This window comes from Otolemur garnettii, unplaced genomic scaffold (genome assembly GCF_000181295.1).
Source record: "Otolemur garnettii isolate 467f Iridium unplaced genomic scaffold, OtoGar3 scaffold00105, whole genome shotgun sequence".
NCBI classification, from domain to species: Eukaryota; Metazoa; Chordata; class Mammalia; order Primates; family Galagidae; genus Otolemur; species Otolemur garnettii.
Window position 1 is genome coordinate 2,090,779 of NW_003852500.1, and position 25,311 is coordinate 2,116,089.

Below are 25,311 nucleotides of genomic sequence, written 5' to 3' on the forward strand. Positions count from 1 at the left end.
GTTCATATCCAGCCCGGGCCCACAACAATGATGGCTGCAACCAAAAAACAAAAAAATAGCCTGACGTTGTGGTGGGCGCCTGTGGTCCCAGCTACTTGGGAGGCGGAGGCAGGAGACTCGCTTGAGCCCAGGAGTTGGAGGTTGCTGTGAACTGTGACACCACTGCACTCTACCCAGGGCGACATAGTGAGACTATGTCTCAAAAAAAAAAAAAAATTGGGGTGGCGCCTGTGGCTCAGTGGGTAGTGCACCAGCCCCGTATACCATGGGTGTCCGGTTCAAACCTGGTCCTGGCCAAACTGCCACAAAATAGCCGGGTATTGTGGTGGGCACCTGTTGTCCCAGCTACTTGGAAGGCTGAGGCAAGAGAATCGCCTAAGCCCAGGAGTTGGAGGTTGCTGTAAACTGTGTGATGCCACGGCACTCTACTGAGAGTGATAAAGTGAGACTCTGTCTCTACAAAACAAAACAAAACAAAACAAAAAACATTGCTATGTTACTTAGTGGGCAAATGGCTTCCCCTCTCAGACTCTATTTCCACCTTATCAGCTGAGCATGAGGGTTCAGTGGAATCACACACCTGGGCTGGGCAACTGGTGAGTGCTTTGGAAATATAAGGTAGAATCATCATCATTAAATATGTGCATTGAATCTAGCCTGAGCCAGAGCAAGACCCCCATCTCTAAAAATAGCCACGTGTTGTGGCAGGTGCCTATAGTCCCAGCTATTCAGGAGGCTGAGGCAAGAGGATTACCTGAGCCCAAGAGTCTGAGTTTGCCGTGAGCTGTGATGCCATAGCTCAACCCCAGGGTGACTGAGTGAGTCTCTGTCTCAAAAAAGGTTTTTTAAATAAAATAAATAATTAAATGTGTGCAATGAGTGACAGACATCAGGAACAGAATCACAGTCTGTCTTCTGCAACAAAGAAAACAAGGAAGAAAAGGAAAGTTAAACAAAATTCTTCATGTTATAATTACATTTTCTGGGGGAGTGAGTTGTTTAGGGATGGGCTGCCTTGAGATCCCATGATTTTCCAGAAGGATGCATAGAACTCAGCAAAGCCATTATGCTCAGGGTTATGGTTTATTACAACAGAAGAATACAGATTAGAGTCAATGGAGAAAAAAGGTGTATGTGGCAAGGTCTAGAAGAAACCAGGTGAAAATTTTGGTTATCTTTGCCCAGTGGAGTCATTTGAACAGCCCTTAATTCTCCCAGCAATGATGTGTGACAGGATGCATGGGGTTTTGCCAATTAGGGTAGCTCCCCTAAACATTGAAGTGTGGGATTTTTATTGAACTTTCATTATATAGACAAAGATGACTGCCTGTGTGACTGACTTTAGTCTATAGACTCACTATAGAGGTCAAGGTGGTGTTGCATGACCCAAGGCCCCCACCGTAAGTCACATCGTTACTATCTGGTGTGTCTCCCAAGGTCTCCCAGGCAAACAAAGAGACTGTTATCAGGCAGGACATTCCAAGAACTTAGAAGGCATATCCTGGAAGCCGGGCAAAAGCCCAGACCTTCCTTGGGTTAAGTTGACATATCACTACACAAGGAGATACCCTTGTGCACACCAGCCATGCATCTTTGCACCTCATACTCAAGAAGCTGGAGCCAGGACAGGGGGTGTGTCTGGGCCAAAGGTACAAAGAGCCACACAAGTGACTCCCAGCATCAATGGCTATTCCCTCCAGCCCAACCAAGGCCAGCCTGTATGGAGCCATCCTCTTCACCCTTCAACAGACCCGCTGGCTCCCAGTGTCTAAAGCCACTCTCATCTTCATCTTCACTATGTTCATGGTATCCTGTAAGGTAAGCTTTTCTGTGGCCTTCCTGCCTTGAATAGTGCTACCCCACACTTTTGGGCTAAGAGTAGGGACATTGGACATTCCTAGCCTTATGTGGCTGGGGCAGTACACCTCAGAGAGGGGAGAAGCTTGTCAGTAGGTCCATGGTAGGAGAGTCTTTAGAAGGCAATCTCTAATAGGTAGGGACCAGGCAATCTATACAAATGACCCATCATGAGCAAAGGTTGAGGCAGGCCTGGTGCCTTGTGCATAGAGACCACAGGAAAAAGAGGCTGGGAAGGCAGGCTCAGGTAGCCAAGGGTTCTACTGTATCAGCTATATCCCAACTTGAGTTGAGGTCATCCCATCCAGGAAGGGTCTTCAGGGGCAACCCCATCCTGCCTCTGGCAATGCTGGGGAGTTCTGCTGTTGTTTCCCCTCAGCGTGAAGGCCCCAGCTCAGGGATGTGTCTCCCTTAGCTGGGATTATAAGGCTGTTAAAATTCAATGAGTGTAAGTCTCCCAGCCTTAGGGAAATAGCAAGAGGACCCAGATAGCTTCCCCCTATGTTTGTAGTTCAACCCCAGGCCAAGTGTCTTAATCTATTCAGGCCACTCTAACAAAATACTGTACCCTGGGCACCTTGTAAACAACAGAAATTTATCTTCACAGTTCTGAAGACTGGGAAGTCCAAAATCCAGTGTGGTCAGGTTCTGGGGAGGGCCCTCTTCCTGGTTGCAGGTTGCAGACATCTCACTGTGACCTTACATGGTGGAAGGGACTGCCTAGCTTCTCAAGACCCTTTTATGAGGGCACTAATTCTGTTCACAAGGGCCCCACCCTCATGACCTGATCACCCCCAAAGGCCTCCCCTAATACCATCACTTTGCTGACTAGGTTTCCATATATAAATTTTAGGGAGACAAACATTCAGACCATAGCACTCCTCTCTGAGCCCAGGTGTGTTGGGGGAGCTCTTGAGGGATGGGTAACTGACAGTCCATCTATGCTGGGGACTATCCAAACTTTAGCATTGAACAGAAGTCTTATACCCTGGGTGGTTGTCTTCCTCCTGGGGATGCATGCAGCCATAAGGCTTGGCCTTGCTGACATTTTCTCCCATCTTCTCTCCTTTCCTCTTCCTGCTTTACCTTCTGCCTTGGTTTCTTTCTGGCTCTCTTGCTGTCTTCACCACCACCCCACCTTAGGTATTCTTAACAGCCACTCACTCTCACAGCTCACCTTTTGATGTCCTGGAGGGCTACATCTGTCCTGTGTTGTTTGGGGCAGCCTGCGGGAGTGACTATCACCATGACAACCATGGAGGGCCCCATGGTGGTTCCCACAGCGGTGGTGGGCTGGGTGCCCAGCATTCAGCCATGCCTGCCAAGTCCAAGGAGGAGCTGAGTGAGGGCACCAGAAAGAAGAAGACCAAGAAAGCAGATTAGGGGCTGGCCTGGGGAGAGGACCCTGACCCAGGACATTCTGAACTGGGAGACGTCCTGGGCTCAGATACACCGTTTCCTGTCCTCATCTGAGAGATGGGGCCATCAGTCCACCCTCCAGGGATGATGTGGGAGTTAAATAAGATATGGGAGTGAAGGACTTTTGGAGGAATGGAGGGCCCCACTCTCTCTGCCAGGCCCCCATAGAGCTTTTAAGGGGCACGAGCCAGCACACAGAATCTCATCAGCAGCTCCAGCCCAAACCCCCAGCAGTTAGATTCTTGGTTCTATTTTTTCTTCTCTAAAATTGCACCTTGACTCCAAAAGGATCCCGAGCCATATTGAGATTCATTCATCTGATGGACATTTCCTAAGTACCTGCTGTGAGCCCGGTGCTGTGATTTTGAAGTCTCTTCTTACCTACACTCCTCTAGACTTTGTCCTGTGCCCAAAATGTTCTGACTCCTGCTGGACGTCCCTGGGCAAGTTACCTCCCTCTTCTGAGCTTCCTGTTCCCCTCTGTATAGTGGAAACCCTTGGCTCGGTATGGAAGGGCTAATGTAATGCTAGATCTGAAAAAGTCTTGCAAGCTTATAAGTGAACACCGTGTAGTCCAGAGGGGATGCCAGGATGGTTGTAAATTCTGATTGAAAATGGCATTGCATTTTAGATCGTTTGTGTTTGTGGATCAAAGAACCTCACAAGTTAGCCAGCATAAAGGAGGCCCTCAGTAGACATGTCTAAAGCAGGCTGCAGAGATCATAGTGTGCATAGGCTTGTTCTGTTCTATTGGCTTCAGGCTGCCCCTAAACCAAAGAAATTCAGCCAGCTGGGCAGTGTTTATCAAGGCAGCTTTATCAAGGGGCTCCAAGCACTCACAGTAGGAACCTGAAAGTATCAGGCCTCCCTCACATAGGAGTCCATTGTCACTCATTCAGTCATTCAACAAACATATTGATAACCTATTCTGAGTTGAGCCTTGTGCTGCTGCTGCTGAGCAGGCTGGGAACTTCCTTCAGGGTAAGGGGGATGATGGCTGAAGGGGCCCTCCTGGCTACCTCACCTCAGTGTAGGTGGCCAGAATGTCCTAGAGGGTGGATGTGGTGGGCATGGCAAATCTCAGGTGAGGTTTGGACCCAGACCGAGTTCAGGTCCCAGGTGTTGCCCAGATTGAGAAAGTGCCTTGTTCAGTGATACTTGGGAGTTGGGTGGGTCCTGAGTTTCATCCTCTTGCATGTCCATCAAAGCTTGGCGTGAGGCATCAGCCAATAAATCATTGTGACTGAACCCTCATGACTTGTCTGATTCATTTCTAGGCTTTCGGCCCCAAGATTTGTGGACACTCTGGGGTCTGTATCTTCAGAGATGCTTGTGGCAGTCCCTGGTCGCAGGGGGAAATGATGAAAGTGGATGAGGTCTGTAGGATTGAGGTCAAGTGAATGTGGGTTCAAATCTCCACTCTGTCACCACCAGGCCAAGTAGTGCCCCCCATCCCCCATCTGAGACTGTTTGCTCCTTTCAAGAGCAAGTGGGAGGATGAGTCAGAGCAGATGGAATTTATGACTTAGAGTCCTATGCAAGACCTTGTCAAGAGAGTGAAAGACGAACCACAGACTGGGAGAAAATCTTTGCAATACCACTGGCGCCTAGCTGATGACAGAGTGATCACAAATACAAAGCAATTACAATCACATTTACTCCAGAACAAAAGCAAACAATAAGAATACATTGCAAAGAGTGAGACAGACCCCTCAAATTTGTTCAAATCCTGGCTTTTCACCTCGCAGATCTGATCATCTGATAAAGGGGGTGTACCCAGAATATTGAAAGAGTTCTCAAAACCCAGTAATAAGGCTGGGCATGGTGGCTCATACCTCTAGTCCCAGCACTTTGGGAGGCTGAGGCAGGAGGATTGCTTGAGTCCAGGAGTTTGCAGTTCCAGTGTGCTGTGATCAAACCACAGCGCATTAGGCTGGTTGACAGAGCAAGACCTCAAAAAAATAATAGAGGCAAATGAGCAACTGTACTCCATGTCTATAATGGCACAGTGCTCAGCACTGAAAAGGGGTGAACGTTCAGCACCATGAATGAGCCTCAAATGCATCATGATGGGTGAAAAAAAGTCATACAAAAAAGATTGTATACTGTATGAGTTAATTTATATAAGATTGTATTATGTAGAAAAGGCAAACTAATTTATAGAACAGAAATCTGATCAGTGAGTGGAGAAAGGGGGCTGGAAAGGGTCAGGAGGAAGGAATTTGAAGAGTCACAAGAAAACTGGGGTGATGGATCTGTTGACTGTCTTGATTGTGGTGCTGGTTTTATGGGTCTACGCGTATGTCTGAAATTATCAAATTTTACATTTTAAATACGTGTGCTGGACCTTCTTGAGGTAGATGTTTGCTGTTTCTTGGCTCCCAGTGCCAAGAATAGCCCTGGTGCCTAGCCGATGACAGAGTGATCACAAATACAAAGCAATCACAATCACATGTACTCCAGAACAAAAGCACACAATAAGAATACATCGCAAAGAGTGAGAGACCCCTCAAATTTGTTCAAATCCTGGCTTTTCACCTCGCAGATATGTGACATTGGACAAATAACTCCTCTGTGCCTCAGTTTCCTCTTAAGATGTCTAGAAAGAGTAACTAGAAAGCCCGTGGCACAAGATGAGATCTGGAGTTGGGATTGCAAAAGCCAGCTCTTGTAAAAATCCCTGGAGAGCTTCTGCTTGGGTTTATCTAGCATCCAGTGAGTGCTGGCGATAAGTCCACCCCCTGAATGTTTTGAGATCTCATTTTCTGAGAAAACAGATTGTACCAAAATAGCCTCCTTGCCTATTCTGGGAAGGAAGCATGCAAACCACTGGCCAGCTGGGGGATGATTGGTAGAACAGGCTGGCCCTGCCATGCCTGTGTAGGTGTGAGAACTTAGATGGCTAGTTCTCAAGTCCAGGCTAATTTTAGCTGCAGGGGTCACACTCAGTAACGTCCTCAGTTTAGAATTGAGACAAAGGTTCTTGCCACTTTAAAATACACAACATAAAATTTGTGTATTTTTAAAAAATATACAACATAAAATTTGCCATCTTAACCGTTTTTAAGTGTACAGCTCAGTGGCATTAACTACATTCACAGTGTTGTACAACATCCCCACCATCCATCTCCAGAACTTTCATCTTGCAAAACTGAAACTGTGTCCCCATGAAACACTAACTCCCCATTTCCCATCCCCCCACCCCCTGGCAACACCGTTCTACTTTCTGTCACTATGAATTTGACAACTTTATGATGGTGTGAAAGTGATCCACATTCAGTAGAAACCATACATCAAGTACCCATGCAACCATTCTGTTTTTCAATTTTTTTTTTTTTTTTTTGAGAAACAGTTTCAGTTTGTCACCTTCTCACTTTGTCATAGCTCAGAGGAAACTCAAACTCTTGGGTTCAAGCAATTCTCTTGCCTCTGCTTCCCAAGTAGCTGGGACCACAGGTGCTGCCACGAAGCCCTGCTATTTTTAGAGATGGGGTCTTGCTCTTGCTTAGGCTGGTCTTGAACCCATGAGCTCAGGCAGTCTACCTGCCTTGGCCTCCCAGAGTGCTAGGATTATAGGCATAAGCCACTGCACCTGTCCTGTTTTTCAATTTCAATACAGTAGTCAACAAATTACATGAAGTATTTAACACTTTATTTGTTATAAAATTGTATTTATGTATTTGCTATTTTGACAGAGTCTCATTGTGTTGTCCAGGCTGGTCTTGAACTCCTGGCCTCAAGGGATCCCTCTGACTCTTCCTCCCAAAGAGCTGGGATTATAGGTGTGAGCCACCTTGCCTGGCCTCAACACCTTATTATGAAATAGGCTTTGTGTTAGGTGATTTTGCTGAACTATAGGCTAATCCAAGTGTTCTGAGCACATTACATAGGCTCGGACAGGCATCTTTAGGGAAAAAAAAGAAAAGTCAGCCAGACATATGCCCGCAATCCCAGCTATTCGGGACACTACGGAGGGAGGATTGCTTCACCCCTGAGTTGGAAGCTGCAGTGAGCTACAAACATACCACTTGCACGGTAGCCTGAGCAACAGAATGAAACCCTGTCTCAAAAATAAATAAAGTCTGAATAGTAATATTCCACTGTGTGACTATACCACATTTTGTTTATCCATTCATTTTCTGTTGACAGACATTTGGGTTGCTTCTGTCTTTTGTACATGGACGAACAAAATCTCTTTGAGACTCTGCTTTCAATTCTTTTTGGTAAATACCCAGAAGTGGAATTGCTATATCATATGATAATTCAATGTTTAATTTTTTTTAAGAAACCACATTTCATCACATTTGTTGTGTTACATTTGTTAGAAGCAAATCACCACCATTACACAAGGAAAAGTGAGTACCAGGAGATGAGAACCAACAGAGATCATTTTAGAAGTTGCCTACCATGTCTCCATAAGTAAATCAGGCTATGGTTGAGCCTAGAAATTTCTCAGTTTAAGCACACACAACATGCCAAGTACTTAAGCAGGTCTTTTATACACAGTGTGTCCTAAAGGTAGTTTGTTATCCTCATTGTATGGAAAAAAAATGGAGGTTCAGTAGTGAATTGAGTTAACATTGATCACATATTATTAACAGTGGATCACAGTTAAAATCCCGGCCCATCTAATTCCAAAGCCTGGACTTTTTCCTATATACTTCACTTCTCTGATTCTTTTTAGGGATGTGTAAGATACACACAGGAAGAGTATAATGTGATCCTTAGCATTAGCAAAGGTAAGTTCCCTTCCCGCATTTGTTCCCAGATCACCATCCCGCCGTTACTGCAGACGTGGGTGGTTATAAGTGCATTTACACCATGCTTTCTTGCTGGCACCTACCCAGAGGCATCTGGGAAAAGTCCTACCTCAATTAGCAGAGGAAATGAGCACCTAATTTAGTCTGTAGAAGCTAGCCAAGAGGTCAAAGTGAGGGCACAACAACAGATGTTGGCAGGCCTGAGCATGAGTTGTGGTTTTGCTACTAATGTACTGTTTGATATTCAGTGAACCACTCAGGTCAAATGAAAATGTTGGACTAGGTCAAGATTAGGTAAACTATGGCCCATGGGCCAAATCAGACCCCCCACCTGTGTTTGTAAGTAAAGTTTTATTAGCACACATTTCATTTGTTTCTGTATCATCTATAACCACTCCTGTGCTATAATAGCAGGGTTTAGTCATTTCAAACAGACCATTTGGCCCACACAGCTAAAAATACCATTTGGCCATTTGCAGCACAAGTTTGCCAACTTTTGGACTACAAGATTTTTTTCCTTTTTTTTAGTTTATTCAAATTAATATGCAGGTACAATATTTAGGTTACATTGTTCTCACTTCCATGGTAAAGTTTCATTTGTAGAAGAACCCCTTACCCAGGGGGCATGTTATATACCCTCACAATGTACACATTAGGCAAGATCCCACCTCCTACCCTCCCTCCTTCTGCCATACACCCTCCCTCCTCTTTTCTTCTTCTTCTTTTTTTTTTTTTGAGACAGAGCCTCAAGTTGTCGCCCTAGGTAGAATGCCGTGGCATCACAGCTCACAGCAACCTCCAACTCCTGGGCTCAAGAGAGTCTCCTGTCTCCACCTCCCAAGTAGCTGGAACTACAGGCACCCACCACAATGCCTAGCTATTTTTTGGTTGCAGCCATCATCGTTGCTTGGCGGGCCTGGGCTGGATTTTTTCTTTTTTTTGAGACAGGGTCTTATTTTATCACCTGGGCTAGAGTACAAAAGCATCGTCATAGCTCATTGTAGCCTCAAGCCCCCGGGCTCAAGTGATCCTCCTGCCTCGGCCTTCTGAGTGACTAATTTTTCTAATATTTTTGTGTAGCAGAGTCTCTCTCTCTCTCTTTCTCTCTCTCTTTTGAGACAGAATCTCACTCTGTTGCCCTGGGCAGAGTGCCATGGCATTATCATAGCTCACAACAACCTCAAACTCTTGGATTCAAGCTACCCTCTTGCCTCAGCCTCTTGAGTAGCTGGGACTACAGGTGCCCATCACAATGCCTGACTAATTTTGTTTTTCTATTTTTAGTAGAGATGGGGTCTCACTCTTGCTCAGGCTTGTCTTGAACTCCTGAGCTCAGGCCTCAGCCTCCCAGAGTGCTAGGATCACAGGCTGAGCCATTGTGCTCAGTCATAATAGGGTCTCAGTCTTGCTCAGGCTGGTCTCAGACTCTTGGCCTCCAAGCAATCCTCCTGTCCCTGTCTCCTGGAGTGCTGGAATTGCAGGCTTGAGCCACTGCACCTGGCCATGGACTAGATGATTTTCAAGATTCTAACATTAAAAGTTTGATAATTCAGGCCAGGTGCGGTAGCTCATGCCTGTAATCCCAGAATTTGGAAGGCAGAGGCGGGTGGATTGCCTGAGCTCACAGGTTCAAGACCAGCCTGAACCAGAGCAAGACCTTGTCTTTAAAAATAGCCAGGTGTTATGGTGGACACCCATAGTTCCAGCTACTTGGGAGGCTGTGGCAACAGAATTGCTTAAGCCCAGGAGTTTGAGGTTGCTGTGAGCTATGATGTCATTACACTTCGCCCAGATGACAAAGTGAGTCTCTGTCTCAAAAAAAAAATTTTTTTTTGATAATTCACAGAAAAAACGAACACTGTAAGTAAAACCATGCACTGATCATTGAGAAAATATTGGTTCACTGACTGATGCAGACGTTGTCACATTTCATTATTCAATATTAAAAAATCCCCAGATGTTTATATTATCACTCATTTATCAGAAAAATATTTTAAATTTTTTAATTTTATTTATTTAGAAGCAGAGTCTTGCTGTGTTGCCCAGGCTGGTCTTAAACTTCTGGCAATCCTCTAGTCTCAGCCTCCTGAGTAGCCAGGACTACCAGTATAGAAAAGTCTCTTGAAGCTGTCAAACGCTCAGTAGCAGTTACAAGTTTTTCAAAATTCTCTTTCCCTTGAAATCTTCATTGGCAACAAATACTGACAATTGTTTTCCTGAAAGTGACAGGATCATTTTGTTCATTTTTAAGAAAATGTCTGCCAAACAGCCAAGTCTGAATCATAGTTTGTCAGACACTTCCATTAAAAATGGTGTCTTTTGGAAAGGGCTGCCAGTTCAAAAAAGTAGCATTCACTCAAGGGCTTTTTCTAGAGATGACCATAGATTTAATGCTTAGCAGGAGAGCTTTATGTGGACTTCCCATTTCATCACTCAGAATATTAAAAAGTCATACATTCTTCTGTTATGGGGTGAATTGTGTACCCACCCCCAAAAGACATATTGAAGCCATAACCCCCAGAACCATATTTGGAGATAAGATCATAGCAGATGGGTTGTTTTTTTTTTTTTTTAGACAGAGTCTCACTTTGTCGCCCTCCGTAGAGTGCTGTGACATCACAACTCACAGCAACCTCCAATTCTTGGGCTTAAGCGATTCTCCTGCTTCCACCTCCCCAGTAGCTGGGACCACAGGCGCCCGCCACAACGCTCGGCTATTTTTTGGTTGCAGCCGTCACTGTTGTTTGGCGGACCCCAGGCTGGATTCGAACCCACTACCTCAGGTGTATGTGGTTAGCACCTTAGCCGCTTGAGACTTGGATGTGAGCCTCACCTGGCTATTTTTGTTGCAGTTGCCACTGCTATTTTAGCAGGCTGGGGCAGGGCCAGGTTTGAACCCACCGCCCTCGGTATGTGGGGCCAGAGTCCTACCCACTGAGCCACAGACACTGCCCTACAGATGGTTTTTTTTTTCTTTTTCTTTCCCCTCCCCTCTGCTTCCCTCCCTTATTCTTTTTTTTCTTTTCTTTTCTGAGTCTCATTCTGTCACTCTGGCTAGAGTACAGTGCTATTATCACAGCTCACTGCAGCCTTCAACTCCTGGGCTTGTCAAGCAGTCCTCCTGCCTCAGTCTCTTGAGTAGCTAGGACTACAGGCACACACACACCCCAACTCCCTGGCTAATTTTTCTAGATTTTGTAGAGACAGGGTCTTGATTTTGTTCAGACTGGTCTGAAACTCCAGAGCTTAAGCAATTCTCCTGCTACAACCTCCCAGCGGGCTAGAATTATAAGAGTGAGCCACCACTCCCAGCCCACTGCAGGTTGTTAAAGCCTATTCAGGCTGCTATTACAAACTGCCAACCTTTAATAGTTTATAAACAAGAGAATTAACTATCTATCTATCTATGTAATCTATTATAAACAACAGAATATCTATCTATCTATGTAATCTATTATAAACAACAGAATATCTATCTATCTATCTATGAATGATGTGGTTTCACTGTGTTGCCCAGGCTACAGTGCAGTGGCATTATTGTAGCTCACAGCAACTTCAAAGTCCTGGGCTCAAGTGATCCTCCTGCTTCACCCTCCCAAGTAGCTGGGAAAATTGTACTGTGCCTGGCTGATCTTTTTTATTTTTTGCGGAGATAAAGTCTCACTATGAATGACAGAAATTTATACCTCAGAGTTCTGGAAACCGAGAAATCCCAAATCAAGGTGTTGGTAGATTTGGTGTCTGCTGAAGCTTCACTTTTTAATTTGTAGTTTACTATCTGTGTCCTTACATGGCAGAAGCAGGGAAGACAGCTCTTGGGACCACCTACAAGGCCTATAAGGGCACTAATTCCATTTATCAGGGCTGTAGCCTTATGACCTAATCATCTTGCAAAGGGCCACTTCCTAAGTACTATTGAAATGGTGATTAGGTGACAACATGGGAATTGGAGGGAGGCTAACACAGACATCAGACAGTAACAGAGTTACTGAGTTGAGTTCAGTTGGGTGGGCGTTAATGACTGGGTCCATATAAGAGGAGGAAAATTTAGACACACAGGGAGAGAACACCATGTGATAATGGGGGCAGAGATTGGAGTGATGTGTTTACAAGCCAAGGAATGTCAAGGAGTGATGGTCTCCTAGTAGAAGCTGGAAGAGGCAAGGAAGGATCATCCCCTAGAGTCTTCAGAGGGAGTGTGACCCTGCTGACACCTTGAGTTTGGACTTCTGGACTCCAGAACTGTAAGAGAATACGTTTCTATTGTTTGAAGCCATAGGCAACCATAGGGAATTAATATGGCACCCAAATGCCCTTCTGTGGGGGAATGGAAAGAGAGAGACTGATACACGATAAATTCATAAATAATAATGATAATAACATAATACTAATGGCAATAAAAAAGGAGAATGCTTTTTTTTTTTTTTTTGGAGACAGAGCCTCAAGCTGTTGCCCAGGATAGTGTGCTATGGCATCACAGCTCACGGCAACCTTCAACTGCCAGGCTCAAGCACTTTGTCTTTGAGGGTGAAAAAGTGAGACTCTGTCTCAAAAAAAAAAAAAAATTAGTAATTTGACTGTTTCATCAAGCTTCATTAAGTGCATCCTTAAGTGAAACTGGCCTTTCTCCTCCTTTTTTGGTGAGCGCACAGTGCCACTGTCTTGATTCCTGTTAAGGCACCAGCAGTCTGTACCATCAGTTCAAATGTCAACTCAGGGAAAAAGTCAAATGATGTTTACTATTACCATGGTCAGGGGGCTGACCTCCAAGACCCCTGAATGAGCACACTTTGAAAACTGTATATCAGCACCTGGGAGGCATGATGATGTTCCCAATTTGCAGATGAGTAATCAAACATTCTGAGAGATAAAACTTATTCCCCAGGAGGGCAGAGAGGGACTTACAGCCCCACCTTTGTTTGTTTATTCGTTTTTGAGACAAAGTCTCACTTGGTCACCCTTAGTAGAGTGCTGTGTTGTTATAGCTCACAGCAACCTCAAACTCTTGGGCTCAAGCAATCATCCTGCCTCAGCCTCCCAAAGTAGCTGGGACTACAGGCCTCTACCATAACACTTGGCTATTTTTAGAGATGGGGTCTCACTCTAGCTCAGGCTGGTCTTGAATTCATAAGCTCACGCAATCCACCCACCTCAGCCTCCCATAGTGCTGGACTTACAGGCATGAGCCACTGCACCTGGCCTAAACCCCCATCTTTTGGACAAAGAGCAAGTGTATTTGTTTAGGGAGCTGGACCATACAACATTTATAACTCTAAGGCAGAATGCAAGAAGGGCTTGAATAACTTAGGACATCTAAATTATGTCTATGATGCTGGATATAATTTAACTTATATACTATGTTATAGTATAAATAAATATACCATATATTAATTTACTTTATACTATAGCATAGTATATAGTACATTAATATGCCATAAGCAATTTGATAAACTATGTACTATAACATAACACATAGTAAATTAATATATTACATGTAACATAATTTTTATGTACTATATATAACAAAGTATATAGTAAGTTAATATATGATATGCAATTTAATTTTCTATGTACTATTTATAACAAAAATATAATAAATCAAAATACTATGTAATCAACTGTGTTTTATAGTATGGATATAGTAAATTAATATAGTACACGTATATAGTATGTAATTGAATTTACTATGTCCTATAACATAGGATATAGTAAGATTTTTTTCTGAGATGGAGTCTTACTCTGTTGCCCTAGGTAGAGTGCCATGACATCATCATAGCTCATAGCTGCCTTGAACTCCTGGGCTCAAGAGATCCTCCTGCCTCAGTTTTTCTATTTTTAGTAGAGCCAGAGGAGTCTCACTCTTGCTCAGGCTGATCTTAAACTCCTGAGCTCGAGTAATCCACCCATCTCAGCCTCCCAGAGTGCTAGGATTACAGATGTGAGCCACTGTCCCTGGTTAGATTTTATTTTATTTTATTTTATTATTATTATTTTTTTTGAGACAGAGCCTCAAGCTATCCCCTTGGGTAGAGTGCTGTGGCATCGCAGCTCACAGCAACCTCCAACTCCTGGGCTCAAGCGGGTCTACTGCCTCAGCCTCCCAAGTAGCTGGGACCACAGGCACCCGCCACAATGCCCGGCTATTTTTTGGTTGCAGCCATCATTGTTGTTTGGCGGGCCCAGGCTGGATTTGAACCCGCCACCTTAGGTGTATGTGGCTGGCGCCCTAGCCGCTTGAGCCACAGGCGCCAAGCCTATTTTATTTTATTTTTGTGAGAAAGAATCTCAAGCTGTCGCCCTGGGTACAGTGCCGTGGCGTCACACCTCACAGCAACCTCCAACTCTTGGCTGATTCTCTTGCCTCAGCCTCCCAAGTAGCTGGGACTACAGGCACCCACCACAATGCCCAGCTGTTGTTGTTGTTGTTGTTGTTGTTGTTGTTGCAGTTGTCATTGTTGTTTTAGCTGGCCTGGGCTGGGTTCTAACCCACCAGTCTCCGTGTCTGTGGCCAGTGCCCTACCCACTGAGCTATGGGCACCACCCCAGATTTTTCTCTTTTTAAGACAGCTTCTCTCTCTATTGCCTAGGTTAGGGGCAGTGGGGTCATCATACCTCACTGTAACCTCACACTCATGGGTTCAAGCCTCTTGCCTTAGCCTGTCAAGTAGCTGAGACTACAGGTATGCACCACTATGCCTGGCTAATTTCTCTAATTTTTTGTAGAGATGGAGTCTCAATCCCGCTCAGGCTGGCCTCAAGCAATCCTCTTGCCTCGGCCTCCCGGTATGCTGGGATTATAAGCATGAGCCATACTGCCTAAATATAGTAAATTAATACAGAACATGTGATTCAAATTGTAGTGGTGTACAGTAATTTAAAGTATATGGGGTCAGGCGCGGTGGCTCATGCCTGTAATCCTAGCACTCTGGGAGGCCAAGGCAGGTGGATTGCCTGAGCTCAGGAGTTTGAGACTAGCCTGAACAAAAGTGAGACCCTGTCTCTACTAAAAATAGGAAAACTGAGGCAAGAGGATTGCTTGAGCCCAAGAGTTGGAGGTTGCTATGAGCTATATGAGCTATGATGCCACAGCACTCTACCCAGGGTGACAACTTGAGACTCTGTTTCAAAAAAATAAAATAACATAAAATACTGTATGGTATTTTGAATAATATGTACTATAGCATTGCATATAATTAATATACTGTATATATAACATTTATTAATGCTGTTTATACTAGACTATGTATAATATTATTTATTTCTAAATAAATTGGTGAGTGCACAGTGCTGCTGTCTTGGCACATTCTTATTACAGAATATTTGGAGGAAGAAAATGAACCATCAGTCTCCGTCCCTGGGTGTATTTTTGGTCTGGTCTTCATAATGTGTTTTTCCTCCCTGTATATCTACTTTTTTTTTTTTTTTTGAGACAGAGCCTCAAGCTGTCCCCCTGGGTAGAGAGATGTGGCATCACAGCTCATAGCAACCTCCAACTCCTGGGCTCAAGCGAGTCTCCTGCCTCTGCCTCCCAAGTAGCTGGGACCACAGGTGTCTGCCACAACACCCGGCTATTTTTTGGTTGCAGCCGTCATTGTTGTTTGGCAGGCCCGGGCTGGATTCGAACCCGACACCTTAGATGTATGTGGCTGGCGCCTTAGCCACTTGAGCCACAGGCGCCGAGCCTATATCTACTTTTTAAAAAAAAAGACAACATAATTTCTGCAAACTCTACATTGACTTTGGAACCTGGCTCTCTTTCCCTAACATTTTATCCTAAAAATTTTCCGCTGTGCTGCACAGCAGCTCTGTCCAGTCTGGTCACTAGTGGCCAGTCACGTGTGGCTATTTACATGTAAACGGAAGATAATTACATAAAATTGAAAATTCTCTTTCTCAGTGGAACTAGCCCCATTTCAAGCACCCAGTCATACTGCATGTGGCAGACAGGAGCAATTTCATCATCATCACAGAAAGTGTTGTCAGACAGTGCCCCCATAGAGGATTCCTAATTAACACCTAAAAATAAAAATGAGGTCACTCTAACAGGTGCATGTGGGAAAAGATTCAGAGTTATCAAAGGAAGTGGAAGCAAGTGGACTCCTTCTCCTCCTGCTCAGGCATTGCTCTCCCCTTTACTTTCATAGCCTTTAGAAATATACTTTGGGGCTTGGAGCCTGTGGCTCAGGTGGCTAGGGCACCAGCCACATACACCTAAGGTGGCAGGTTCGAATCCAGCCTGGGCCCACCAAACAACGATGGCTGCAACCAAAAAATAGCCGGGCATTGTGGCGGGTGCCTGTGGTCCCAGCTACTTGGGAGGCCAAGGCAGGAGACTCACTTGAGCCCAGGAGCTGGAGGTTGCTGTGAGCTGTGATGCCACAGCACTCTACCCAGGGTGACAGCTTGAGGCTCTGCCTCAAAAAAAGAAAGAAAAGAAATATACTTTGGCCGTTTGGTTTTTTATTTTTATTTTTTTTTGAGACTGAGTCTTGCTCTGTTGCCCAGGCTAGAGTGCCATGGACTCAGCCTAGCTCATAGCAACCTTGAACTCCTGGGTTTTACTGATCCTCCTGCCTTGGCCTCCCAAGTATCTGGACTACAGGTGCCTGCCATAATCCTAGCTAATTTTTCTATTTTTAGTAGAGACAGGGTTTTGCTCTTGCTCAGGCTGGTCTTGAATTCCTGAGCTCAAGTGATTCTCTTGCCTTGGCCTCCAGAGTACTAGGATTTCAGCCATGAGCCACCTGCCTGGAAAGAAATATACTTTCTATATGTGTGTATGCATAAGTACTTGTGTCTTCATCTTGTCTTTTTAAAAAGATAGCTCTTTCATATCTTGCTGTTCCTCACCAGTACTACAAAGCCTCTGAAGGGTCTAGGGGAGGATATTCCTTACCTTTTCCAATTTCTAGGGGCTGCGGGCACCCCTTGGCCTGCGGCTGCCTCTTTCTTCACATGACCTTCTACTTCTGCCTTTCCCCTCTTCTGTCTCTTATAAAGACACTTGTCATCAATGGCTGAGCCTGGTGACTCAAGCCTGTGATCCAAGCACTTTGAGAGGCCAAGTCAGGAGGATCGCTGAGTCCAGGAGTACAAGGACACTTGTCACTAGATTTAGGGCCAACCTAGATAGTCAAGGATAACTTCATGTTGAGATCTTTGATTTAGTTAAATCTGCAAAGAGCCTGCCTCTGAATAAGGCCACATTTGCAGGTTTCTGTTTTTCTCTTACAAAGACTCTTATCATTGAATTTAGGACCCTGAGATAATCCAGGATGAGCTCATCTCAAGATTCTTAATTTAGTTAAATCTGCAAAAAGCTTTTCTCTGAATAAGGCCACATTCCCAGATTCCTGCCTTTGTCTTATAAAGTGGATTTAGGCTCTCTCTAATATCCAGAATGATGTCATCTCAAGATTCTTAAGTTAATTATATCTGCAGAGACCCTTTTCCCAAACAAGGTCACATTCACAGGTTCCCGGTTTAGGATGTGGACATATCTTCTGGGGAGGATCACCATTCAGCCTTCCATAGTGGGACACACAGCAGGTGGTGAGGCTAAGGTGGGGGAGGGGGCAGGCAGTGTCTTATGAAGGCTCTTGTGGGCCATTATAAGAAGTCTGAATTTTAGGGCTGGGCTTAAGCCTGTAATCCCAGCACTTGGGAGGCCAAGGTGGGTGGATTGCCTGAGTTCACAGGTTCAAAACCAGCCTGACCCATAGCAAGACCTCGTCCCCCAAAATAGCTGGGCGTTGTGGCAGATGCTTGTAATCCCAGCTACTTGCAAGACTGAGCAAGAGGATTCCTGGAGCCCAGGAGTTTGAGGTTGCTGTAAGCTCTGATGCCACAGTGCTCTACTGAGGGTAACAAAGCGAGACACTGTCTCAAAAAATAGAAAAAATAAAAAAAGAAGTCTGAATTTTATTCTGCATGTAAGAGCAAAGATTGGACAGTTTTCAGCCAGGAATTAGCCACCAGCTCTCCCAGCAGTGGAAAACAGACTGCAGGTTCCCACGGTGAAGGTCGGGTTGCAAACCATCTAGCTGAGAGGTAATGGAGACTTGCATCTGGGGGACTCCTGAGGTGTCAGACTTGGGGCACAATAGAGGAATTCAGAATGACTTCAGGCTTTTTCCCGAACAACAGAGTGGCAGATAGTGTCACCTTTTACTGAGTCAGAAAAGCCCTGGGATGAAGGACAGTGAAAGGGAGGGGAGGGCATGTCAGTCATCATGCTACAGCTGAGTCTCAGAGGGGAACAGACTAGCCAGTCACAGTCCTAACTAAATTACCCCTCCCTCCAAAATAAATAATTTAATTTCCAAGCCCATCTCCTCCAGACTCGTATGTAGTGGGTTGAATTGTGTCCTCTCAAAAAAATACATTTGATGGTGGCCACTTTTGTCCTAAATAACCACTGCATGCAGGGCCAGACGGGCCTTTGTGCTGCCATTTGGAGTTGTTTATCACTGGCAAGGCCTTCTGTCATAGATGAAGTTAGGAGGCTGGACACACCAAGACCTATGGCAGGGGTCCTCAAACTTTTTAAACAGAGGGCCAGTTCACTGTCCCTCAGACTGTTAGAGGGCCAGACTGTGGGCCCGGGGATGAGTTGGCTACTAAGCAGGACAGGCATCGGTGGCAAAAACACCCAGCGGGCTGGATAAATGTCCTTGGCAGGCCACATGTGGCCCGCGGGCCATAGTTGGAGGACGCCTGGCCTATGGTGCCAATCAAGGACCCAGTGCACCTCCTGTACCTTGGAAAGTGTAAAGTATTGAGTTGTAAATTTAGTCTAGAGTGAAAATGCTTTGAAGACATAACCATTTTTGGCCGGGTGGATTGCTTGAGCTCAGGAGTTTGAGACCAGCCTGAGCAAGAGGGAGACTCCATCTCTACTAAAAATAGATAATTTAGCTGGGTGTTGTGGTGGGTGCCTATAGGTCCCAGCTACTTGGGAGGCTGAGGCAAGAAGATCACTTGAGCATAGAGCAGTGGTTCTCAACCTTCCTAATGCCGCTACCCTTTAATACAGATCATTTTGTGGTGACCCCCAAACATAAAATTATTTTCGTTGCTACTTCATAACTATAATTTTGCTACTATTACAAATTGTAATGTAAATATCTGATATGCAGGATGGTCTTAGGCGACCCCTGTGAAAGGGTCGTTCGACCCCCAAAGGGGTCACGACCCACAGGTTGAGAACTACTGGCATAGAGTAAAAAATTCTTTTGTTTGTGTATCTAAAATAAACAAATAAATAAAGATATAACCATTTTTGAAAACAGGAGAATGTTATAACTTTGTAACCTATGAGACCTATGAGGGAAGTCTCTTTATACTATAATGATTTTTTGACCTAGGTAGAGTGCTGTGGCATCATCTTAGCTCATAGAAACTTCAAACTGTTGGCCACAAGCAATCCTCTTGCCTCAACCTCCTGTAATGTATACGATAATGGTTGATAACTTTGCTGATGCTTCCTTTTACTGTGAAAGTATAAGACTGAAAAGGGAAACAGAGCAGAATAGCTTTTTGAAGAGATATCCCTATTGCTCTCTGGAATTGCTGGCTTTTTTGTATAATAAAGTAAGATTATTGATTTCTCATTACTTCTCTGTTGATTGGCTTGAATGATAGGCAGATGGACTCACTGGTCCAGCAACACACTCAGCTCCTAACCCCTGAGTCTGGTGAACATGACCTTTGGAAATAGAGTCTTTGTAGATGAAGTCGAGGTAAGATGACATCACACTGGCTTAGGGTAGGTGCTAATCCAATTACTGGTGTCCTTATAAGAAGAGAGAAATTTGGGGGCCTAGTGCTGTGGCTCACATCTGTAATCCTAGCACTCTGGGAAGCCAAGGCAGAAGGATTCCTTGAGGTTAGGAGTTTAAGACCAGCCTTGGGCAAGTATGAGACCTCATCTATACAAAAAATAGAAAGGAGTTTGAGATTACAGTGAGCTATGATGATGCCACTGCATTCTACCCAAGGTGAAAGAGTGGGACTCTGGTCGGGCAGAGGGGAGGGGCGAAGGAGAGGGAAATTTACACACAGGTGACTAGGAGGCAGGGAATTGAGTGGTGCCACCATGAGTCAAGGAACACTAGACCCTCTCTTTGAGCCTCCAGAGAGAGTGTAGCCCTGCCAATACTTGTAACCTCCAGACTATGACAGAGTACATTTTCTTGTTTGAAGCCTCCTCATTTGTGAGACTTTGTTATGACAGCCCTAGGAATCTAACACAAGTTCTGTCTGGGTTACACTATGATGTGACTTGGTTTGCAGCAAGTTTGGTGTCATAGTCAGCTTTGGGCTGTAATAACATGCCATAGACTGGTGCCTTAAACAACAGAGATTTAAATCACAGTTTTGGAGGCTGTTTTTGTATTTATGTACAGTAAAATTCCTTCTTTTGGTATATAGATATGTGACTTTTGACCCGAATGTTTCCAGGAGGGACAGAAAGCCCAGGCTCCAGGACTGTTAGGGACCAACAGGAAAGTTTAAGTTTGTTTTAAAGTAAACAAATAAACAAACAAACAAGAACATAATTTTATCTGAAATACATCAATCTTTATATCAACATAATAGTAAAATAAAATTTGTTATTTATTCTTATGGTGAAAGGGGCTCCAAGAAAGTCCTAATGTGGTCCTGGTTTTGACAAAAAATACATATTATCTCACAGCTTTTGTGGGGAAGAAATCTGGGAACCTAGCTGTGTGATTTAGGCTTGGGCTCTCACATGAGGTTGCAGTCACATGTCAGCCAGGGCTGCAGCCATCTGAAGGCTTGACAGGGGCTGAAAATCATTTCCCAAAGTGGCATCCTCACATGACTGCTGGCTGGAGGTTGTGCTCCCTCCACACATGGGCTCTTCCACAGGCTACTTGAATATCCTCATGACATGGCAGCTCATTTCCCCAAAGCAAGCAATCCAAGAAGGCGAAGAAGACTCAGCGCCTTTTATGACTTAGTCTCTGCGTCAACACCATTACATGCTTTATTCCATTCGTTAGAAGCAAATCATTAAGTCCAGCCCAGAGTCAAGAGGAGACCAATTAGGTTTCACCCCCGCCCCTTTTTTTTTTTTGAGAGAGAGAAGGTCTTGCTTTGTCTCCTGGGCTACAGTGCAGTGGTGTCATCGTAGCTCACAGCAACCTCAAACTCCTGGTTTCAAGTGATGCTCCTGCCTCAGCTTCCCAAGTAGCTGGGACCACAACAAACCTGGCCAATTTTTCTATTTTTGATCAAGGTAGGGTTCTTGCTATGTTGCTCAGACTGATCTTGAACTCCTTGCTTAAGGTGACCAGATTTTAACATTGGTAAAGTGACCATTGACCAGGGCTGGGGGAGAGCTTCTTAATTACAAATTTGGTCTATATGGAGCAACAAAAATTTTCATAGAAGACAAAAATAGTATTGTAATATATTTTTTAATTTCAACATAAGTACAATTTACAAATATAATACATTAAAAAATTATTGTATAGTATTATTTTATTCTTTGGCATATTTCTCATTTTAGTGAATTTTTTTAGTAGATTGCTGTTGTTGTTTAAAAGGTCATGAGATTTTTCACAAGAATTTGTTAAATTATATTTCACACATAAAATGGCTTTCAAAGTCTTAACACTTAATTGTGATTTTTCTGACGTCCACACTTTATTTACCGTAGAAAAACACTTCAGTTGCAGCATTAGTTCCTGGTAAGGACAGCGCATATCTCACAATTTTTAGTGCATTATTGTATGGAACATGGTTTGTTTCAAAATGATGAAATATTTCTAACCATTTGTTCTCTATTGTGATTTTTGCTGATGCCCAAGATTTAACCTTTTCTTTATCAATATATTTTTAAAATAATGATACCTAGTAAGTCGTAAGTGTCACTTTCAAGGCTGGCACTAGACTTTTTGCCGCCACTATAAAATATAAATAATACGAGTACTGTCTGCTAAATTCATGAAATAAATAAATAAATTACTTGCCTAAATTATCTGAATAGCTGATTTGTTGACATCACTTGTTTAACTAGCACTAGCACGCAGTACAATGGATATCGTCTGAGAGACAGTTATAAAATGTTTTCGTAGTTGCCAATGCCAAAAAATGCCATTGTTCATTAAGTCCAAACAATGGTGGTAAAATTCTAACAACTGATCAACAATGCAAACTTTGATAAGCAGATCTTGATAATCAGTTCTCAACAATTATTTGTTTTTATTAAAGTTTAACATTATAGGCTCGGTGCCTGTGGCTCAAGTGGCTAAGGCGCCAGCCACATATACCTAAGGTGGCAGGTTCGAATCCAGCCCGGGTCTGCCAAAAAAACGACGGCTGCAACCAAAAAATGGCCAGGCATTGAGGAGGGCGCCTGTGGTCCCAGCTACTTGGGAGGTGGAGGCAGGAGACTCGCTTGAGCCCAGGAGTTGGAGGTTGCTGTGAGCGTGATGCCATGGCACTCTACCCAGGGGGACAGCTTGAGGCTCTGTCTCAAAAAAAAAAAAAGTTTAACATTATAAAATTAACAAAAATAATATAAAACTCATATCCTGGTGAAATAGCCACATGGCAGCCAAAAAACATATATTCCCTTCCCGTTCTCCCGCCTTCCCTAGCTTGTTGTGCATTCTTTCCAAAAATTGGGACTTTTTAAAAATGCTACAGGGACACAGGAAAAATTGTTAAAGATCGGGATTGTCCGGCCAAAAGCGGGAAGTCTGGTCACCTTACTCCTTGCCTTAAGAGATCCTCCCACCTTAGCCTCCCAAAGTGCTGGGATGATAGGCATGAGCCTCCACATCCTGCCAGGTTGTACCTATTGAAGGAGAGCCACTCCCAGCTAGTTTTTTTTCTATTTTTAGTAAAGACAGGGTCTCCCTTTTGCTCAGGCTGGTCTCAAACTCCTGAGCTCCAGCAAGGAATTTGTGGGTCTATTTTAACACCATTGTGTATCTGGTGAAGTTACTTAATCTCCCACATTTCTATTTCTCCATCTCAAAATAGAGATAAAGCTAGTCTTGATGATTGAAGAAGTTTATACAAGGCAAGCATGCAGAACAGCACCTGTCAGGTCACAAACATTCAGAAGGTGGCAGTACTCTATTGTACCTGGCCTTGGGGATGTTAATAAATGTCACTTCAAGTAACAAATTGTACCATTACTAATTTCTTAAAAGGTTGAATCTCAGAGTATTTGACTGACTCTGAGCTTCTTAACCTGGGCATCATTGGCCCCTAGCAAATCCAAGAACAGGAATTGGAGGTTCCATGGACACCTAAAGACTGTAGGCAAAACTGGGTATATGTGTCGCTTGCTAGGGGGAGGTCCAGAGCTTCTTTTGAGAGTCCCAAATTTGTAGTCTGTGGCTTTAAAAGGCTTATGACTCACAGTGCAAAAGTGAGACCAGCTGTCGATTTTTTTTTTTTTTCCAGAAAGTCTCACTCTGTTGCCCCGGTACACAGCTCACAGCAACGTCAAACTCTTAGGCTCAAGCAATCCTTCTGCCTCAACCTCCCAAGTAGCTGGGACTACAGGTGTGCACCCATAACACCTGACTAGTTTTTCTATTTTTAGTAGAGATGGGATCTTGCTCTTGCTCAGGCTGGTCTCAAACTCCTGAGCTCAGGCAATCTATTAGCCTTAGCCTCCTAGAGTGCTAGGATTACAGGCTTAAGCCACCGCACCTGGTCTTGCATTTAACATTTTGAGAAACTTCCAGGCCATTCCTCACAGCAGGTAGACACTTGACATTCCCACATCCTTGCCAATGCTTGTTACTTTTTGCATTTTAAAAATACCTGTCTTAGTGTAAGGTCATATCTCATCGTGGTTTTGATTTGCAGATAAGTAACATTTTTTTTTCTTTGAGACAGAGTCTCACTCTGTTGCTCTGAATAGAGTGCTGTAGCATCATAGCTCACGGTAACCTCAAACTCTGGGGCTTGAACAATCCTCTGTGTCAGCCTCCAGAGTAGCTGACAGGCATGTGTCACCACTCCTAGCTAGTTTTTTTTCTAGTTTTAGTAGACAGGGTCTCCCTCTTGCTTAGGCTGGTCTTAAACTCCTGAGCTCAAGCAATACATTTGCCTCAGTCTCCCAGAGTGCTAAGATTATAGGTGTGAGCCACCATGCTTGACAGATAAGTAACATTTTAAAGCAAATATTTTTAAAGGATCAAAATTAATGCCAACAAAATCAATGAAAAAATATTAAAATTGTAATAAAAGTTTGGGGTGATAGACTTACCATCCTAGCACCATGGCTCAATTTGTCCGTAACCTCTCAGAGAGGGCCCTGGTATGTGAATACTGCTGTGACTTACTCGGAGCCTCCATTGGCCGCATTTTGGTACTATGCCAAGGCTGAGCTGATTCTTCTAACCCCTGTTGGGATCCCTAGAGCTTTTCAGAGTCTGAAAAAATAGTCAGTAGTGCTCAAACTGGTAGCTCCCAATAGCTCCCAGTTAAGGAAGCTGTGCTGAATGGTTTGGTGGCCACTGAGGTGCAGATGTGGTTTTATATCAGAGAAATCACAGGCAAGCGTGGCCTCACTGGCTATAGTGTCTGAAGACCAAGCCTTATCATCTGATTACATTTGACTTATTATTCGAGTGGACCATGTGTGATCAGACTGTTATCTGAATAAAATAATGTATATCCAAATTTTTAAAATACAGGATCCACCTCTGCATTTGCAGAGTCACCTCTCTCATGGCACTTTATTTTAAATTTTGATATTTTGTTTATTTTGGATTTTTCTATATTAATTAAAAAAATTTAAGATGTACAATAGAACCTCCATAGTTGACCACCTCCCTGCATTGACCACCTCCTTGAGTACCTAATTTCCAGAGATGCAACATGTATCTATCAGTACGTGAGACCTAGTTCTTTTTTTTTTTTTAGAGACAGAGTCTCACTTTTTCGCCCTCAGTAGAGTGCAGTGGAGTCACAGCTCACAGCAACCTCCAACTCCTGGGCTTAGGTGATTCTTCTGCCTCAGCCTCCCAAGTAGCTGGGACTACAGGTGCCCGCCACAACGCCTGGCTATTTTTTGTTGCAGTTCGGCTGGGGCTGGGTTTGAACCCGCCACCCTCGGTATATGGGGCCGGCACCCTACTCCCTGAGCCACAGGCGCCTCCCAAGACCTAGTTCTTTATGTTGACAACCTCCGTATGTTGACCAGTTTGTTACAATCTCTTGGGTGGTCAATTTACAGAGGTTCTCCTGTATATATTTGTTAATTTCTTTTTTTGAGACA

At 44.1% G+C, this 25,311-nt stretch overlaps 1 protein-coding gene and 1 pseudogene across 1 annotated transcript in view; both read left to right on the plus strand.

The window, feature by feature from the left end:
- The window catches only part of TMEM38A (transmembrane protein 38A), a 22,300-nt gene extending 18,570 nt beyond the window's left edge, over positions 1 to 3,730 (plus strand). The window contains exons 5-6 of the mRNA XM_003796532.2: positions 1,701 to 1,818; positions 3,001 to 3,730. Coding sequence (XP_003796580.1) covers positions 1,701 to 1,818; positions 3,001 to 3,240 — 358 coding nt within the window. The 3' untranslated portion in view covers positions 3,241 to 3,730. The remainder of the gene's footprint in view (positions 1 to 1,700; positions 1,819 to 3,000) is intronic.
- Positions 3,731 to 24,309: 20,579 nt separating this feature from the next.
- LOC100955782 lies at positions 24,310 to 24,618 on the plus strand (annotated as a pseudogene).
- Positions 24,619 to 25,311: the final 693 nt, after the last annotated feature.